The sequence below is a fragment of the Platalea leucorodia genome (assembly GCF_965183815.1).
Source record: "Platalea leucorodia genome assembly, chromosome: 5".
In the NCBI taxonomy this organism is placed as follows: domain Eukaryota; kingdom Metazoa; phylum Chordata; class Aves; order Pelecaniformes; family Threskiornithidae; genus Platalea; species Platalea leucorodia.
The window spans coordinates 74,980,508-75,001,435 of NC_138827.1; the positions used below are offsets into that span (position 1 = coordinate 74,980,508).

A 20,928-nucleotide genomic window follows, 5' to 3' on the forward strand; every position below is an offset into this window, starting at 1 on the left:
CCACAGAGATGCCGCTGGCTTGGCTATTTTCTTTTTTTTCCCCTCTCCCCTCTCTTCTGCAGTCCTTCAGATCCTCTCAGCACAAAGCTGAAAGGAACAATAAGCTAATTGTGTACCAGTTCACTTCTACATATGCCAAGCATTCACTCAGAAGCTAATTGAAAATGCAATACTAGCATTGCATGGCCTGGAGCCCTGGGATTTGAAAAAGAGGATCTCTCCACCGTACATTACTAACTGGCTGCTCAGAAGTGCAATGCAAGCTCCCTCTGAGTATTGCTGATGGGCTCTTAATTATTGATGAACACAAATCAGGAAGTTTTCAGATTTTGGGGGTGGAGGTAGCAGGAGGGGTGGATGCAATAATTCCATCTCTGTTACAGTGTGCCAGAACCGCTCTCCTCTTCTCACATACCAAACAATTGCCCTTGCTCCTTCAAATCCTTTTCTAAGCCTCTTCCAGGAAAATTTTTGATGATGATGCTACACAGATGCCTATACTTTCATGAAGTTTACCTGGTGTGCTAAGTGGGTTTGCACCTTAGGCTGGGTTTGCAGATTTAGACTCCAATCTCTTCAGGTGGCCTCCATCTCACATGATTTCAGACACTGAGAACATTCACATTTAAGCTAGCTGTCTGGGCTCCCTCATGCTAGACACATCAAAGGGCATTTCACCCTGTCCTAGTTAAGTGGAATATAGTGTTTACCGGACATTACATTTTTTTCTCCATTCACCCTAGAAAAAGTAAAGATGACTCAGACTAGTTACCTCACTTTTAGATGACTAAAATTCAGAGGGCCAAATCCTACTTTGGGGTGCAAAATCTGTGCCTTCTTCCAAGACCAGGAAAAGAATTTGCACAATCATACCGATAGTACCCTTTAGTGAATATAATTGATTTTCACTTTTTATTTCACCTCGATTCAAAAGTGTATGAAATTATAGACAGCAATCACTGACTTAACCTACCTCTTTGCTTCAAGCACCTGACCGCTGCCAAGCAGCACAGCAGAGCTCCTGTGACAAAGGTGTGCTTGATGCCAAAAACTGGATCCCTAGACAGAAAATGCCCTAGAGCCAGTTCAAAGGGCTATGCTGAAAGCTTAGCTCTAAGCCAAAGAGCATTGGGCCACTTGCCTGTTACACACCACCAACAACTGGGAAGAAAGAGAAAATGGGGTACAGCAGGAAAACCCAGACTGGCCCAGCCCATCACAGAATCAGCTTAACTGGGATGAGGCTACCTGCAGAGAGAAAGTGCAGTTTGGTCAGGTTTTTGGAGGGCCTGGGAACTCTTTCAACAAGGAAGGGAAACACAACCAGCCAGAACGAAGAGCAAACAGATGAACTTCATGGAGAAGAGCAACAACTTGGGTCTGCCTCTGACAGACTGCAGTAAGGGAATAGAGAAGCAGCTGAATTCAGAGCTGAAGCTGGACATCACCAAAACTCAGAGGAATTTGAAAATGTGTTTCTTGTTCAGGCCACCGAAAGCACTAAGGAGTTTCACAGTTCATCACAGGTTTATTCAGTCACTGAGTATTTTCCCACCTGTGTCAGTGGAGGAGGCGGGGAAGGAGGGGGGATCACAGTTAAGAACAATGCACAGGCCATACGCGGCAGAATAAGTCAGCAAGTGAGGGATGGAATATTTGTTTGGCTTTGATTGATACAAGTGAAAACTGTTAACACATTATTGGAATACCAGGGTATTTCTGAACAGAGGCAAGCACACTAGCTAGTTTGTTTATGAAGAACCTGATAACGCTCAGGAGGTGAGGATACACTAAATGTTAAAGACCCAGTTGACTCACTGATCAAAAATAACTCTTGGTGAGGGCTGAAATTTCCCTCCTCATCCAAATCAAAACTACTGTGTACAATAGTGGTTTCCAGCTGACGGCTAGTAGCTGGCGATTTTTCTGTTAGATTTATTGTGATAGTTTAGGTGGCATTGACTTAGAATTGTAGAACCACAGAAGAGTTCTGCTTGGAGGGGACTTCTGGAGGTACCTGCTCCCACCTGCTGCTCAAAGCAGGGCCCAAGATCAGGTTACCCTGGGCCCTCTCAGGCCGAGTCCTGAATATTTTCAGTGCTAAGGTGAAGTGTTCAGTTTCATTTACCACAACAAATGAAAGAGATGCACAGAATAGTGATGTTCAGTGTTTCATACAATCATTTTTAAGCCTTCACTATTCCCACAAAGACAAGTCATAATTTGCTTTATAGACTTCCACAGACAATTAGACCCAGAGCACAATTGCAGCAGTTCTGCTGGCACAACTAAGAGTCTAAGACACTAAAGTAAGAGAGGCACACACTGCTTTCACTAAGGACAATTAGGGAGTTGTTTTCAGGACAGTCTAATTATCCAATTTCACAAGTCCTTCATGAACAGACATGCCACTAACTTCAATGACAGCCTCAGACATAGAGGATATAGACAAGGATACACCTGGGGGGAGGACATACGCAGGGATCTGAAGTTGTGGCTTTTCTCTGATAAACTTTCATACTTAAAGAAAATAAATTTTGTTTTCTCAGTCCCAGATAACATGAGAAAAATGTTTTCCAGCTGCTTTGCTATTATATATATTAATAAATAGTATATTTTAAATATTGGGTTTCTCTATGAAAAAAATCTTTTCTATAAAACATCTATTATAGCTGCCTATAAAACTTCATGCATTAAATTACGCTACCATTACAGCATATGTTTCTGTATTACAGGAGCTATAATTCTCATTACAAAGGCTTAAAATTTCTTGTGTTAATGATAAAGTCAGTTGAAAAAACACATTCGGATAGTGAAAAAATATTAAAACATTAAATGCTCAAAGGATTATAGAGGTGTGTTTCAGCTCTAGATTACTGGACATTGCTGTCTAAAGAAATGAGGTCTCAAAGTTGTTGCTAGTAATAGTATCTGAGAAAAAAGCTCAACAGTCATATGAAGAAACAAACCAACAGAAGCACTTCTTGGCAGGTTCAGAAAGGAGTCAGACAACAGGGACAGGACAAGACACAAGGACAGATCCTTAATGGGGCCACTACACCTTGGAGAGAGGCCCATCGACGATGCAATGTGGAGATATTTGCCTCTGCAGCCCTCCTCTCTGTGCTTATTTGGAGCTGGTGCCCAGAAATCTTCACATGCCCTATAGCAATAGAAGTATTTTTAAAGTAGTATGAGAGGCATATTTCAGAGAGCACTCGAGTATAGCATTTCAGGATTACTACATCAGCTCACTCTTACACCTAATTTGCAGCACTAGATGTCTCCAGGCAAAGTGTGCTTGCATTTTCTATAGGCTGCATCATAGTCTGGGGAAGAGCTGAAATGCATTTAAGTACTGCCAAATCCTTTTAGCTCATCTTCTGTTTTTAGTGCACTCCCTGCAATGTTTCAAATTCCTTCATGATTCAGCTAAAACTATCATGGAAGAAAAAATAACAATAACTGTCTAAGATCTTTCCTTCCTATGTCATTCACTAGGTTCTGGTACAAAGCACCACCTTTTAATATATCCTACTGTAGTGCTGAGCTACCAGAGTAGTCACGGTACAGTTCCTGCTTGAGATATTTTCCCTTTTGTGTTAGGGGAAGTTTATATATATTTTTTTTTTTTCCCAGCCAAAGACAGAGGTTGCTGGGAAGAGAACTCAAGGGTCTCTGTCCTGCACTCTCTTTACACAGTTTCTGCTGTGGCTGTGATCTGCCTCAGCTTCTCTGCTGTGGTCAGGGACTACTGCAGCATCAGCCTGGTGAGGAGAGGAGAGAGAGCTGGAGCTGCTTGTGAAGCCAACCTACTTAAGGCTTTGGCTCCTAATTTCACCAGTGCAGATGCAGGGAAGCATTCACTTATGGTTCTCTGATCCACCAGGCTGCCTTCACAGAGCAAAGACTCGGCTTGGAAGTGGCACTCCTTCCAGCGTGTCTCTTAGGACATAACTTTAATCCCCATTGTAGCTACTGATATGCAAGAACCTTTGCAAAGATGTGTTGATCTGTGCTTTCCTCGTGGTCTCCAGCTGAGACCTTTCCTCAGGCCGTCATCTCCTCAGCACACTGCTGGGCAGCCCCAGCATCATCGGGGGAAGAAACGCTGCAGAGCACATTGCTTCCCGGCTGCTGCTCACTGGGTTTCTGCTACAGCCAAAGGGGACTTTAGCATGCCCCTTCCTTCTGCCCTTTTCTAATGAATGGACAGACAGTTTTTTCACTGCCTTTGTCCATACAGAGGCATCAGTTTTGCAGCTCTTGGTGTTGGTCATGGGCAGAAGGGAGGCAGAAAACATGAATGCTGAACATGGTCTTTGCTGTGCACACCATACCTGTTAATGGACAGGTTTTCCTCTTGGCGCTCTATACCAGGCATTGCTCATAGGTGCTAAAAGGACATGCAAGCCTTCCAAGAATAAACAACAACATATTCAAAATTATCCTGATAGTTTCCTTTCAAAATAGCTAAATACAGGTGTTGCAATCAGGGTGGCTCCCACTCAGGCGGTGGAAACAGTTTGCTATTATATGCAGAAAATGCGAAGAATTTAAAACCTGCAAGGGTGGGAGAACGTAGAGCAGATCACATCTGTCTCATGAGCAGTAAGTGCTGCCACAGGCAGGTCAAGAAGAACAGAAAGTCTTGTTGAGCAGCGACGGTCGGTGGGACATTCAGCAAGAGCTGTTGGCCCAGTAACAGCCTAACCCAAACTTCCATCACCAGTACTCGTCCATCGAACACCAGGCCTGGATGTGCTTACGTACTAACTACATACATGGATTCATAAAGCCTAATAAGTAAAAAATATGGCTATTTCTATTTATACGATCTCTTTAGTTGACATAATCATTCCTTAGCAGTGTAATCTTAATCATAATCAGTTTAAAGTTACCTTTATCTGAGGACTTAGGAACTGATACTATCTATTCAAGTCTTCCTCTGGGACTCGCAGCTCTCCAGACTATCAGGTAATGTGCAGACATTCACTAGTAGGTGCTGTCCACTACAGTCCATAGAGTACACACATCCAAAACATAGGAAATGAGCTGGATTAATGGGACATAACCTGATTAGACAGTCAAAAGATCCATGTCTAATATGGACTATAGTTCAATAGTGCAGAAAACAAAATTCTGGTACCAGTTTTAGGGAGATATTTCAGCAGGAAGTTATGCTAGAATTTGCTTCCTTACCAAGAAGAGGGTAAATCTAATATATTTTTGAATAAACAGAACTACTGTTGGCAGCTTACGTAGACTTTAGAATGAAATATTATCTTATTTCCGTATTAAATCTTGAATGCAAAAATTGACTGGCTAAACTAATGAATTAAACAACTGAAATTTAAAATTGAGTTTCTACTGTAATTTTTTTTAAAACAAAAGTTAAAATATAGAACACAGAGAAGCTGAACAAGGAATGAACTTCTAAAGTTTCAGAGTCTGAGTTAGAAAACTCAGTGTACAAACACATGCTACCAGGCTAAAAATGGAAAGTCATCAACTGGGCTATAAAAGCTCAGTATGTCAAATTCAGAATATGTTTTTAAAACTCTGATTTTTTTAGTTTGAGACTCTTTAGATTTCCCTTCTTTCTTGCCTCCTCCTCCACCTCAGAGGATAGGCTAGGCCTGCAGCATCCACATGGGAGCAACCGAGCCGGCCAGCCCTGTGCAGCTGGCACACCTGAAGGGCGGTATCGGGGGTTTGGTGACCTGGAGAAGGTGGCTGGGGCGCATTGTTTGCTATTTCTTATACAAGTGTCAGGAGCAGCAGGAACGGGGCTGCTCTGTGAGTAGGGACAAGCCACGAGCTGAGGGCTACCCCAGTTTGGGCCGTGCCCTCTCTGCAGCCCCATGGGGCCTGAAGGCAGCAGCAGAGCTAGAAGGCATCATGCGAAATTATTTAGGGATTGGTTCAAACAAAAAACCTCCATACAGGCTGTGCTTAAATTGGAGAACTCATTGCCACAGCATGCTATGGACACCAAAACTTTACATGAGCTAGAAAAGCAATTAGATACATTCATGGAAAAGAAATCCATCAAGGATAGCACCACCGGCTAGGAAATCCCAGAACCACCGCCTGCTGAGAGAGGGAGGGCAGAGATCCTCCCTCCCTCTCCTCCTGCTACGTTCTTCCCCAAAAGTAGCATTTGCTGTTGGCCACTGTGGGGATGAAGATACTGAAGGGGCTGAACCTTCGGTTTCATCTGCGGTGACTGCTCTTATGTTACTAACTGCAACAAAACTCCAAGCATTTAATGAGCCTGCGTCACTATGCTCCTTGTACTTAAGAATAATCAATCCCTTTGCTAAGCTTTTTTTCCCATCACTTATGCCAGTGCGAAACTGTGCCTAGATGTAAATTTTCCTGCATCCCCCCAATAACAACAATACCTAATTTATTAAGTACATATTTAAAACCTGCATTGTTTGATATTTAGTGCAGGACATTGCCCTTCAAAATCACTTTCCCTGTCTTTATGATACTTTTAAAACAAAACCTAAAACCAAAGCTGAGCACACAAAAATAAACAGAAATATATTTGTAGATGTTTTCTTGAAAAATTGAGTCTAAAACTCCCTAATGTGTTGCAGCAAATAACTGATAGAAAACAGGACTACTTGAGAAAATAAAAAAATGAGAAACTCTGCATTATTATACAAAGACTCACAAATTTAGAAATACCTGTGAAAGCACGTATCTGTACCAAAGATTTCACAGTAAGCAGAACAGCTACTCACTCACTGAGGCAATTCTTGCTTTTCATCGCACTGCCTTCTCATTGCTACCATTTAATTACTTAACCGTTGTCCAGGCTTTCCCCTCTACACTGTCAAAAAAGAGAAACATGCTAATATTCACCATCACTCAGCAAGTATCTAAGCAGAATTGCCTGATATGCAAGCTATTTGGAATTATCAAGTGATTTTGTTTGTTTTTCAAAAAAAAAAAAAAGTCTTGTCTTTTATTGTTACAACTTTTACTATAACAATATTGTGCATTTTTATTCTATGGCATAAATATGAAGGACTACCATCACATCTAAAATCACATAGAATATATCAAAGCAAATTTGTGTTATGCTAAGTTAATAGTATGAGTTTCTTGGTTTTTCTGAAAATCAAATCACGTATTATTTTGATATTATCATGTTAATTCAGAAGAAAGTGTTGCATTGGCCTGAAGCCATCTAACCAGCAGTTATTCTATTTTATGACATCATCCAAGTTTCAGAGTTCTGGGTTTGTTACCTATTGAAAAAAACCCTCCAAAAGAGAAATTTTCCAGTAGTTTAGGCATGATTTTGTTCTACACTGCTAGACATGGCTTGAATTACTCCAGTTTCCAAATTGGGCTCTTCTTCCCTCTCCCTAATCTGTATCTTCCTGTGGCCAGTTTCATTGAAACAGATTCATCTGTGGTATAACTGAATGCAAATGTTCTGACCTATGCTATATTTCAAATGTAAGCCCTTTGCTCAGCAGTACGCAAAATCCAAAGGCAGTACAAATGCTGCCCCTCAAGACTCAGTAGAGTAATACTGGCGAGCATCAGTGGTTGGACTGTGTCAGCAAGGCTTTAAATTCTCACCTTAAAAGAGACAGCAATCAGAGCAAATTGGTCCTTAGGAAATGCAAAGCTTGGAGCATCTTGGGCATCACTTGACTTCTAAAAGTAGGCTGCCAAGGGCTTGCACACTGCACGATTTGAGAGAAAGCAGAAGATGCATGGCAACCTTCCCTCTATGAAGGTCATTGTCAGCAAAAGTGCCTGAAAAAGCTTCAAGAGCCCATCCGTTCTTTCAGTAGGGGCAGGGCCACTTTGCGTCCTCTCTCCGAACAGCATTGCAGAAACTACCAGCAGCAGGAGCCTCTCCTCCTGCATACTCACCCCTGGCCACACAGCTGGGTCCGTGGCCATCCTCGGTCCTTTCCTTTTCAGGGCTCACACACACGGTGCTGTGGGCAAGCGGCAGCAGCACCTCACGGGCATCGCAGCACGAACCCAAGCAGTGCGGGGGGCTGCTCCTGCCTTTCCAGCTATTGCCTCCAGCTGCTGAATGCCGAGATGTCTCCACATCATTTCAGCAGAGGTCATTTTTGTAGCTTTTTGCTGCAACAATGGGAGCTAGAAACATGTTTTTACTCACCTTAAAAAAAAAAAAATCTCCAAGTACTAGGCCCCCAAACCTCTGCCTGATTTGAGCTGTGCCATAGGCACATATTGCTCTGCAGCAAGTTAAAGACAAGTCTATTTTGCTACCAACAGGGATGTAGCTGTCCTGTACCCACAGAAAATAGCTAGCTCTTAGGGTTTCCAAAATACAGCCCTTGGCTTTATATTCCTGCAGCCAACTGGCAGCAAAGACCACTATCACAGTGAAGCTTAGAAAAGCATCCAAAATATCTCTGGCATTACTGCCAGCTTCATTCACAGCAAATTTGATTGACCAATATTTATCAGCCACTAATAAAGCTGTTTTAATCTGCATAGAATTCATATCAAATTGCAGGCTGGCAGAAAAAAAGACAACACTCATTTGTAAGGAAAGTAACAGCTTCAATCATTAAACAAAAGAAAAAACATCCACACTCAGAAAATCATTACAGATGAACTGACATTACTAAAGGGCAAGCCACCCAGGTTAGGCACATGTCCAGTAATAACGACGTCTGTTCCTAAGGCACAATCAGAATTATCAATAGAGGTTGATACCAGTTCAGCTTAACTTATATGACAACAGTGCACTACAATTCTATTTTTTTTTAAACAGGAATTTATAGACATTCCTATATCCAGAGAAATGTCACTCAGAAAATATTAGCTGGAAGTGTCTTTAAGAATGGCAAAAATCTGTTACCAGGATATGGAAAAATAGGTGCTTGTATATTCATTAGTTTCAGTACAGTTTTTAGAAATGTCATTTTGAAATATCTTTATTTTAAATTCTGCCAGAACCTTACAAATCTGCCTTCCATCAGCTGGACAAAAAATTGGCAATATTTTTCATTTCTCAGGATATATTAAACATTAGACTCTGCATTGTTGAGATCAAAGGTTCTTACAAGCTACAAGTTGAAGCACCCCGGACACTCTGGGATGTTACCTACAAGTGACTTTTCTCACCGGAGCAGCGAGGAGCCGGGCTGCCAGACGCGCAGAGGATGCTGCTCGATGGCCGCTGGCTCCTGAGCTGCTTTCCTCCATTGCGGCACGAGAGCCACAGTTGCCACCCTTCTTGGAACGCCACTTTGAGTAGTACACGGGGGGCATAGGACCTATGTTAACAGTAGAGTGTGCCAATTAATCTGGCTGGGGGACAAGGGGAGCATCTGCTGCTGCAATTATTTGAGTAGGTTTTGGGTTTGCGCATTTGTGAAGGAAGGTTGCAGGCACTCGGGTCTGGCTGGTAGCATTCTGGAATGGAACTGCGTACTCATGCAAGCTGCAAAGGAAAGCAGAAACCTACTGCAGCTTACCATCTCATATGGATTACCATGCATAAGTGCTGTCGGAGTTTATATTTCAACTTTTAAACATGTAGAATGAGGTTTTCAAGAAAGCTCTGGCTCTACTCACAGAGCCAAACTCTGAAGACAGGTCAAGACCAATCAAATTCTTGCAGCCACAACAGTAGCCAACAACTTTAACAGTTTGGTTTTAAGTGCCAACATTTCTCTCAAATTTATATCTCACATTTCCTAAACATATATAGATTCCCCTGAACATCTGAAAGCTTTTGGAAACCCAAGTCCTGAGCTTTCCTGCTGTTCTCCATTCTATCAAATCTGTGTTACTTATTTTGCTTAAGAGTAAAGCATGCACTATGAAAAACACTGACACAGATTATAGGCAAAATAAATATTTTATTGGTTTAATATACACTTTTTTTAAGAAATCAGCCCTTGTGTGTCTTCCTAACACAATTTAAAATCTTATAAACTTTTTCATACAATATTGTTATATTTGAAACTATTTTTGATTAAAGACCTTGACATAGTGTAAAGAGTTTTAGTAGATGGAAATGGCAAAGGAGTAAAGAGATTCCAAGCACAGCAAAATGGGATATTACATATCCACTAAATGTCTATTTGACCACATAAAACCTCCAATGACTTCCAGTTTGCTCCACTGGAACAAATGCATGTTCACCAGGCTAACTGAAAATATACTCAGTGAGGGATGGGGAAAGAAAAGAGATTTTTTCCATTTTCCCCATAATACAAGCAAGGTCGTTCATCCATTCCAAGTTGCACATCCTAATTGCTTTCAGAAGATCAGTACTTTTATTGCATTTTGGTTAATATGAAGCAGAAGAGAACTTCTCTTGGTATGACTAAGAGCAGTCAACACAAAGGCAAAAAACAGTGCTTAAAATAAGGCACTTTTCTATAGAGGGATGGGCAAACAGTAAAGAAGCAAATAAAATTAGTTAAAAGTTGTCTTCTACACAAAGATAAGGCTTTCAGTGTCAAAACTTTAAGTAGTTTTAAGTAACCTCATGTCATTCTACCACTCTGCTAATAGTCACCGCCCCAAGAATTAACAGCAATTTTTACATCAGGATTTTTTTCCTTCTTTTGAAGTGGCACTAAGTAACAGCAGTGGAAACCATTATGGGTTGTTTCAAGCTCTTAAAGTGGATCAGTTATTGCACAATAAATACCTCATAGAGGTCAGTGTTTGGTTTTTTTTTTTGTTGTTGTGTTTTTTGTTGTTTTTTTTTTTTTTTTAAAAAAGCTAGGCTGAACGCGTGTGTGTTATTTATAAATTGCTTACCTCTGGAAATCTTCAAGTTTCATGATGCATCGTTAAACAAAGAAATTAGCTACATAAAAATTTACAACAGGGACATACAAATAAATACAAAATCTTTCAGAGAGCCAGAGTTTTGTTGATGCTTTAAGGAAAGTAACGAACTAGTTAAAGTGTCTAAGTCTTTATAGATGAACTCAAGGAAAGGTACACATCATAGAACCAAGCGTCGAATACAGTAGCCTATCTCAGCAGCTTTAACACCTCCTGAAGCAAAAATAACTTGACACTTTCACCAGTGTACGCCACTCAAAGCAGAATCCCACAGCATTTCGGACTACATCCAACCTTACAGAAAACAAAAAGCAAAACAAATAACTAAATTAGATTTTCAGAAGTCTGCTTGTTATGCTTAAGAACGTATTTTGATAATATTCATATCTAAGGCAGGCAAACTACAGAAATCCTCTCACAGGATGCATTCACATGCGAAGTCATCACGGAGCACACCAAAACCAAATATCAAGGACCACTGCATGAAAGCTGACAAGAGAATGGGCCAAACTATAAACCAGCTGATTTTCCAAAGCTATCCAGGATTATCAGTATCCTCTGTATTTGATGAACTTCCATTCTGATCACTTATGTTTCAGGGGGAAAACGCAAACAAAGCAAGGTTTAAGTTAAAAATGATATTCCATATGACAAAAAAAAATAAAATCTGGTTGTGGCAGTTTGCCAAAGATTACCTGTAGTACCTGTTTCATGGCTGTGTATCTTGTTTTGCAGTTGCAGATCTGCTTTGGGGCGATACAGCTGCTAACAATCCACTTACTATTTCTCGTCTTATTTCACCAACAATAGATTCCTTGATCTGGAAGGGATTAGCCAAAGTTTTAAGGTCAGTAAGTTATATAACCAAAGGATAGAACTAAATGATATTGCAGATATGTATGACATTATTGACATTATTGAAAATGTATAATACCAAAAAGTTAACTTCCAAAAAAAATGCAAATGGAAAAATATAACAGCGTTTCTCTTGGAAAAATAACTGTAAGTAATTTCAAAGTTCTTGCAAATCATATAAATGCAAACCAAAGTAGTTTTATTTTTCCAGATGGTAAATATATCTGTGTTTTATTCTTAGGATTACTGGTTTTATGTTAAGAAAAAATACATTTCAACTATGCTAAAGTTCTGAAAATGGCATTTCAGGATACACGCATCAAAAGCGCCCCAAATGCAGCGCTCTTTGACATTAGTCATTATCTCTTGAAAAGGAAGACAGGACCAATCTGCCTCACAGATTACGCAGTAGGAAAGGTCCAAGTCTATGAACATGAGTTGCTGTTTTCGTACAGATCAAAAGGAGACAAACCCTAATTACATACTCAGCAGCAGAGACAGAGAACTTCAGCTGTTGCTCACATCATCAGTTGGCCCCTGGGGTATGATCTATGCCAGCAAAGGCTATTTTTCACAGGATTGTGACAAAGCATTTACTTATGGAGTTTTACATAAAACAAACCCAGGAGCTACTACTAGCAGGCACCTGAGTGTGGCTGAAGTTAGGACAAGGAAAGAACAGAGCATTGATGGCTACAGTAAAGGAAAAGGAGAAAAACCCAGTTCTACAACAGCATATTATGCCAGAAAGGAGCAGGGTATGACAAAGAAAAATAATATGGGCTGCTCACAAGTACGAGAAATCTTTGGCACCAACTCATTTTTTAGATGGTCTTCACTTGGGGAAGCACTAACAAGTCAGATGCAGTTCCAAGGCCAGGGGAGGACAATGACGGTGAGAGCGGGCAGGCGAGTAAGAGCCAGAGCCCAGCCACCAGAGTCACGCACAGAAGCACTCATCAGCCCAGTTAAGCAATACAGTTTTCTTTTTCTTATGAAAAGGGCAAATAATTTCCTGGCACAAATAACTGATCTTAGACTAAAGAAAATACTGTTCTTAGTGTCATTTCAAAGTTGCTTTCAAGTGCCGGAGTAGCGGTAATGAACATGAGACTCGATGCCAGAAAAAAAGCCCAAATTTCTAATCCCGGTTTTGCCAGTAACAAATTCCTTCATGTTCTGATGCCCCACCAATACCACGGGAATAATATTTACTCAAACCCAGCCTTCCCAGAGGCCTTGCTATGTTTGTGTAGCCCTCTCATCATCTCGATGATCATCTTGCAATTATTCTTGTAAGCCTCCCCTTTTCCTGGTGCGTCAAAAGGATTAAGCAACAACGTCAGAAGGGTGGCAGCAGCATTAGCAACAGGTTATTTATCCCTTGTTCTCCCTGGCAAGCAATTCAATCCCTAAACCATTAGTGGCAAAGTTCCTTGTTTCATTACTACTTTGCATCAAGCAGAAATTCAGAGACTATAATATTATTGGCAAACAGGTTTCCAGTTGGGTTGTTTGCTGATTAACTGACAAAAGAAAAGCCAGTGTGTAACAGGACCTGGCTTACTGATGGCCGCAAGTCCTGAGGATGTCTATGCCGATGCACATACGTACAAAGCTTTTGTACGTACACAGACGTACAAAGCTTTAGGACTGCTGTCAATGCAGTAGGGGCTTTGGGACTTAGAAACGCTGGCACAGGGAAACAGCACCCCGGCTGTCCAGCGGGCCACCATCGTAAGAGACCCCCACGCTGCTCTCTCTGCTTTCCTTCTCCAGTATCACACAGGGTGGGTCTGCAAGTATGCTACAAAACAGTCATTCTGTGTCCTTCCCTCGCCGGATAGACAAAAATAAACCTCGCTTTCCAAAGAAAACTGATAAAAGCTTCCCAAATTAGCAAGTAAATGGTCAGGTATGACAGACAGTCTTGTGGCGAGGCAGAGACTGGAAGGGAAGTGGCTCCTGTTCTATTCTCAGCTCTTCCAACAACTTCTGGCTTGACCTTGGTGGATCACTTGAGCCCTCTGCCTCTCACCTTCCCGCCCGGATGACAACAAGGCCACCCTCTGCTGCTTCTTTTCACTGCCACTGCTTCCTCCCTCCTTTCCAGACTCATCAAGGTCATTCCGGTGTGGCGAGCACAGCATCTATTCCCGCGGTGACTCAGTCCCATGCGCGTGTCATGACAATTGCTAATGTTTGCCTTTTTCATTACAAACGATTTAGGGCAAGGTGCACCTTCCATTTACTCTGCAGAGGGCACAGCCTGCTGCCAAGGCTTCCTCTGTACAAAAGACAGATGCAGTCAATGAATGCTCCACCGGTATTTTTAGCAGCTGAATGAGAAATTGATCATTTGAAAGAGGAGAGAACCCACTCGTTTATGGTATATATACTACATTGATAGAACACTGATATTCAATATTGCATTAATAAGATAAGATTAATGAGATTCATAGATAGTTTTACTACAGTAAACCAGTGATCTTTCTCCATACGAACGTATTACCATTACTGTAATATTATGTTGCTGCTAAATAATTAACTGATTGAGAGTGATATGTGCTACAGTGGCAATTCTGGAGATGGGTGTTCTTCACCTACTGAGGGAAAATGGGCATGATGGTGTCACAGTCCTCATACTCCTGATCTGAGGTACATTTGTACAATTAAAATTATTTTCTACTCTATTTTCTTCTTGTGCCACTTCTTCATTGCAGCAGCTGGTGAGTTTTTAAGCTCAAGATAGTAAGATGAGGAACCCAACTCCTGCACAAGGGAAGTATGAACAACAGACATTTTTGATCAATGCTGAGCTAACATGGATTTGAATGGAAAACAGAAAAGGAAAGATTCTCTATCCAACCATCTCTCTGTTCCATAAAGACCCATTACAGCCTCGTAAAACAGATGGTGACAGGAAAACATACATTTCTTTAAAGTATAACTTCATTAAATGTAATTTACAATGGAGAATTGTTAGCAAAAACAATACCTGCATTGCTCTTAAACAGAAAGCTTTTTAAACTATCACATCTTTTGAAGTGCAGAAGAGCAGAGTGAGAGGCCCTGGTGGCACTCCTAGCGACACTGTGACCTACGAGTCAAGCAATAAGTGCTTCATGTGATACTCCAGTGGAGGTCAGGCTGTATTTTCATCAAAACAAGAGGGCCACTGTTTGGTGTTTTAACGTTTCACATTGTTGAATGCTTTTCCGTGGGAGTTAGTCCATTAACGCTAAAAGTTAACACCATGGGTTTTTCTAACGCCAGCAAATAGTTACAGGTCAAAGCTCGCATGCATTACAACCCACCCAGGCATATTCTGAAACACTGCCTGACTTTTCTTTCCCCAACACAAGGTCACGCAGCTACAGAGAATGGGAGGAATAACCAAGGGTTTAACATTTGTGAGTGCGTACATCAAGAATGCATCCTACCAGATTTCTTTCTTTTGACAATGAAACTGGAATTCCTTTGCTAACAACAGGGCTACTTAAGGAAGACACGTTTGAATTTATGCTCTGTTTTAGCTCTTATGAAATACAAAAGATTTTCCTGACCAGTATTTAAAAGCATATTCTGGCTCTGCAAAAACTACCAGGTGCTTCGAGCCAATGCACCTTCATTCTGACCTACAAAACTTCTCATGCTGAGAATCAGAACCAATCTGAAACAGGCTGCCAATGAAGTTAAACTGAGGGGCAATCTCTCTATGGGCTCATACATTTACAAAGTGAGTCAAGCTCAGTTATTTGCTGACTACTCATCTTTGAATAGTAGCCTCTCAGTTCAGTGCAGATTCTTTCAGCATTACAATGTCCTCAGTGCCACACAACCCAAAGAACAATCTCTGTGCAAAGAGTACACATCTTTATTTGCTCTCAATTAATGAAGTTAAAGATGAACTTTCACACAGGCTAACCTCAGAGAAAATATTGACTGAAATAACGCTGTACTTTGACTCCAGCTCCCTTTATTGTCTCTGCTGCTTTTACAGTACATTTGAATTACAGCGCTCTCCTTCCTCTCTGTTTCTCCTTTAGCAGCCCACCATCATGACACCACTCCTTTGGCACGCAGGTTTTTACAGAAGGGCTGGATACAAATACAATATCCTGGCTTCACTTCAGAATCGGCAGCAAAGTGTGAGGCATGATAAATACCTCATGTGCAAGTGTTCTCTAAGCATTAGGCAAGGAACCCCTTTAAAAAGGCATGAAAGGAAAAAAATGGACCAGAAGGAGAGAGAATTTGGGATGTCTGGGAGTATTTTATGACATGTCCAAAACAAGGCCTTTCCCAACACTCCTTCCAACTTTACTCTAGCTACTTCAGAGAAGATGGCAGCAGGAGGGTGGCAGGGAGGGAAAGACATTCAAAAATTGAATACTTGCCCCCCGGCCTCATCCATTCCTTTGCTTTCAAAGTCGAGGTGTAAAGTTGTAGCATCACAATCTCCACTGTAAAGATCAGTGATAGCCAGAAGGTGTTGAGCTCCTAATCCTGAGCACAGTAATGATGAGGTTGTTGGTCTGATGGCACCTCACCGTGAGCTGACTGACCTATCCTGTGACCCTCCACAGGATAACGCCACTTTCCGTAACTCAGCCCACTGACTCTAATGGGGCTACCGATGGGGCGAAGCACTATTCAGCATCATGAAGCTACTTACTGAAAGCTCATCTCCTTTTCACCTCACTGACAACCTTCATCCTCTTTTAACACCAGCAGTTCACTGACGGTTAATGCTTCTGGCTATGCATTATTCTTTGCACTCTCAGCTCTGGTTATTTATGGAGTTACCCAAAAGTAAACAAAGTAAATATCTTGATATGCTTCCACCCATCATCTTCTATAAGAACACTCCTTAGTAATGCTCTACTGCTTCACAAATCTCATTGTGCAAGTGTAAAGTGCTTACACATAGCAAAGCCCACAGTGAGTCAGCCAAGAAAACATCTCCACTTTGCAGAGACAGACACAGCAGAGTCTTGTGGTCAGACGATGAGGGAAAGGATACCTTATGGTCCAGGACACTCTGCCTCTTCCTGAACTGAGAGAAGAGGGGTGAAAGTGTGGCAAAAGATTCCTCTAGGATCACAGCTCCTGTTTTATCATGACATCAGCGGCCTGCCTCTCATCTGTTTTAAAGCTAAGGCAAAGCTGGTTCCAGTTATTCACAGCCTCAAAACAAGCAGACCAGGATGGTACTGCACTGTTAGAGCCTGGCCTGTTGTACATTCCTGAGCGTTACACCTCTCCTGGCCTTTCGAGTGATTTATGGCAGAGCCATACTAAAGCTCCAAGGGACAAGCTAAAGGCTAAGGGTCCAATGACCCTCAGCTAAAGGCTAAGTGGTCCCCCTCCACTGAAGTAGAGGGAGTAAAACCCACAGGTTTCCCATTTGAATGAATACAGAAATCCTCATTTATGTATTCACAGCAGAGAGCTCACTCCACTTTCTCAAAGGCACTTCTTTTGAGAACAAGAAGTTTCTTTTGCTTCCTTTTCCCATTTATACTACTTGCCATAAGGCTGTCTGTCATGCCACTGACCAACAAAACATGCAGTTTTAGTCCTGTTTTTTAACATGGCCCACAGGAAAAATAACCAAGCACCCTTCACTTTCATTGACTGCCAATAAAACTAGTCCAACAGCATCGGTCTAACATCAGTCTTAAAGTCTGAAATAACTTCCCATCTGACTTCAGCTTCCTTCACTTAAACTCCTACAGTCCTTAGTGGTTTGGGATAGAGGGACTGGGAAAGTGTTTTTAACTTTTACTATGGAGATGTTTCAGAAAGAGTATTTTTCATCAATTAAATTAACTCCAACCTGGCATTTTAGCAAGCAAACATGACAGAAATTTTCACTTGGGAATCTGAAATACTGCTGCTTAACCAAGTAGTAGAGATGGCAAATTCTTTCTCACCCAGACTTATAGTAGCAACTAGTTATTAATTTACATGCTAACCACTATCACTGAAAAAACGTCTACTGCTTTGCACAAGAATACAACTGTGGCTTGAGCATCTAGTGACAAGCTCTGAGCCTTCAGAAATAGTACAGTTACAGTATGGAGACTTGGCTTGAGAGGGAAGAGAGAAACCCAGTGGCCAACAGTTACAGGTAGCCTGTCTTTAAGTTTCAGTAAACACTGTTCAAACATCCTAGATCTCAGCCCCTTCCTCCTCACCTCCCGTATGACTTGCTGCAGCTCCTCCTGCTCCACGCTTTTGTGGATTTCATCAACCGAAGGCACAAGAGGGACTTTTTCAAGTTTGTGTTCCACCTCTGGCTTGGAGTCTGCAAGCTCCTCAGAGCTTTCCACCTGCTGTCCAGCTCCTGCTCTCACCGGAGGAGTTGGTGTTAAGGCAACAGAGGCTCGGTACAACTTCTTGCTTTGACTCTTAGACTTTCCTGTTAGTTCAGAGGATCCAACACCAGCTTTTCTACCTGCGTGACCGGAGCACACTGAAGAGGAATCAGAGTTTCCATGGGAGAATACGGACTCTGTACCCTCTGCTGGGAGAGTTTCCAGTCCAAGATCTCCCAGTCCTAAACCCAGTTCAGACTTCAGAAATGACTGCTCTCGAATAAGTTCGGAGACCTAAGGATTCAGAAAAGAAACGTTCCTGAATAAGCATATAAAAAAGTCACATACATACACAACCATGCTTTCTTGTTATTTATTCGATCGCTTACTCATTCTCTCCATGTAACAAATACAGCTATAAAATAAATATATGCTTTGCCTTTATGACTGCAACAAAGAGGATCATAAGAAGGAACGGGCTTTTTGAAAGCCAACATAAATACGAATTGTGGCAGTTCCCCAAGCCACTGACTTTTGCAATACAGATGCATCCTGCCAGAGCCATGGACACAGACACACGTAAAGGCTTGATTTTGTTTTTCTTTGCTAAAACAATTCAAGTTTGTTCTTTCCTTTCTGCAGTCTTTGAACTACTTGTTTTCAGTAGCACAAAATGCACAGAAAAATAAGAAATAATTTTCCCTAGAAAACGCACCATGTAGTCATTGTATCAATTAAATGCAAACAACATCTCACTTCTACATATTCCTCTTAAAAACAAATAGACTTTACAGCTTCTTACACCTATGGTTAACTTTGCTTAAGGGAAAATGCAGCTGTTCTCAACAGAACTACTCAAGTGAGTAAAATATTTCCAAGATTATGTGTAAAATGAATCTCCTGCAACCTTTTTTAAGAAACCCCTTCCTGGTTCTTTTTCTTAGTAAAACATAGAGCACACAACAATTACTTACTGGTTCAATGACATTCAATGGAGAAGGGCACGATAGATTATCAGCACTTCTGCTTCCATACATACCCTGAAAAATTAAGTCAAGTTAATGCATTGAGGATTTTTTTAGAGCTGTCAGAAGCTAATATATAAACATGCTGTGTCTCAGACAACTTTCTGTAAAAGCAGAAACTTGGAAACAGGAAGCAAAGCTGGTTGGAGAAAGTTTATTTCAGTCATTTTTAAAGCTGGCCCTCTTCTATAAAAGGATTTACAAATAAAAAGATATTTATATGGTTCAAAGAATGCAAGTTTGGCTCGGGATCACAGTAACACCATATTTTCCTGTTCTTGGGTTTCAATTTTTTTTCCCATGACAAAATACTGAAGAGGAAGATGTGGCCTGTGTCTGTGCTTCTTTTACAGAAGAGGATTGGCTAAGAAAGAGGAATGAAACCCAGGAAGAACATATGACTTTTTGTCTGTGCTTCTTTTGTTTGGCTGATGACAGAATTGCAGCAGGAAAAAGAGGAACAGTCTTCCGCTGAGTGAAAAAGAAGAGAAAGTCTATCACTATGCCACCAATGAACATAAGCAAGTGTCTTTTTTATCCCCCCTCTTGCGCTCCTGGGGAATGTATGTGGGAGCAGAGCTTCTCCCGCTGTTTGGCGGGGAGCCACATGTTCATCTGAAGAAGCTACAAAAGGCAATGGAGGAAAAATCTGAAGATGACAACTGGATTTTCCTGTTTTTTAGTTCCATGGATTGGCAGAGCTAGAGGGAAAGCACACCCCATTTCTTGTGAGAGAAACACTGTGCATTTCTCATCGCTCTGCCCTCATTTCACAAGTAAGAAAATCAGTGTAGAGAAACTCCAGAAAGACCATCAGCATCCCCCAAGGATTTTAGACATGAGTACTACCTACTAAAACTGTGAGAATTCAGGGTCATGACAAGGAAAAAGAAGGAAGCACTGTCAGAAAAGGTCTGAAATCTCAGACCTAAAGCCCTGGAAGATATGTATTGATACGTATTAACACCAAGAAAGTCCCGCTATTCACACACCTTTTCCCCAAGACAAAACACTGATTGAAAATAAGAAAATATGACCCCGATAATACACACAGCATCATTAGATTCCCCAGATATCATCCCACTGTAAGAGTTTTAACAGTTATGGTTTATTAACATTACACTGAGAAAACATATGTTGTTGCAAAAGTAATACTTACTATATGTGTCTGAGGTCTGTAAGGTGAAGACATGTGCAGACTTCTCAGCTGGTCTTCCAAAGCAAGTAGACGTTCTTCTAACTGCATCTCTAACTCCTGTAGCTCCATGCGGACAGACTTTCTCAGGCTCTGTAGCTGATCAGCTTCGTATCTATATCGAGTCCATCACAAAAAGAACAAGGGCATTCACTGCACTCAGCCGCACACCGCAATGGGGGAACTGAGCAGGATAGTCCCACGACTAAAGGACTTCATATAAGGGAATTCAAAGTGGAACACAGAAAATTCCTCTTTCATGGAAAAATTAGCTGAATGCCTAGATGGAACAGAAGTCTTTCTCCATTTATAGAAAATACGTATCACTTCATGGAGAAAACTAAACAACATAGTGTGTCACAGAACATTCTCCAAAAGTTTTAGCTTTAAATGCTTAAATATATGCAAGCAGAAGAAATTGGCATTTATACATATATCTAATCAATTGCAATTTAAAACCAGTAACAACAAAAATCACAGAGCAACGCAGTAATTGCATATTCCTTCTCCTGTGTGGTTATAGATTCCCAAGCAGTCACAGCTACATTTTGGCCAAGATGCCATTATCTAAGAAGGACAACTGATTTCAAACATGGTTACTTTTAAAGTTATTAGTCAAGAGCTGATTCAGCTGAAGTAAATATATAAGTAGTTTTGAAAATTGTTCCAGATCGGCTGCTGCTGCAACTCACAGTGAGAACAAACA

The 20,928-nt window shown here is 41.2% G+C and overlaps 1 protein-coding gene across 2 annotated transcripts in view; it reads right to left on the reverse strand.

Annotated features, from left to right (window-relative positions):
- Positions 1-9,878: 9,878 nt before the first annotated feature.
- The window catches only part of ITPRID2 (ITPR interacting domain containing 2), a 43,032-nt gene continuing 31,982 nt past the window's right edge, over positions 9,879-20,928 (reverse strand). The window contains exons 15-19 of one of the 2 annotated variants that reach the window (XM_082314275.1): positions 20,187-20,337; positions 18,977-19,042; positions 17,883-18,296; positions 11,529-11,644; positions 9,879-11,118 (exon numbers count right to left, since the gene is read on the reverse strand). In XM_082314275.1, coding sequence (XP_082170401.1) covers positions 11,534-11,644; positions 17,883-18,296; positions 18,977-19,042; positions 20,187-20,337 — 742 coding nt within the window. In that variant the 3' untranslated portion in view covers positions 9,879-11,118; positions 11,529-11,533. Of the gene's footprint in view, positions 11,119-11,519; positions 11,645-17,882; positions 18,297-18,976; positions 19,043-20,186; positions 20,338-20,928 lie in introns of both variants that reach the window. The other variant, XM_082314274.1, reaches the window with a different exon arrangement.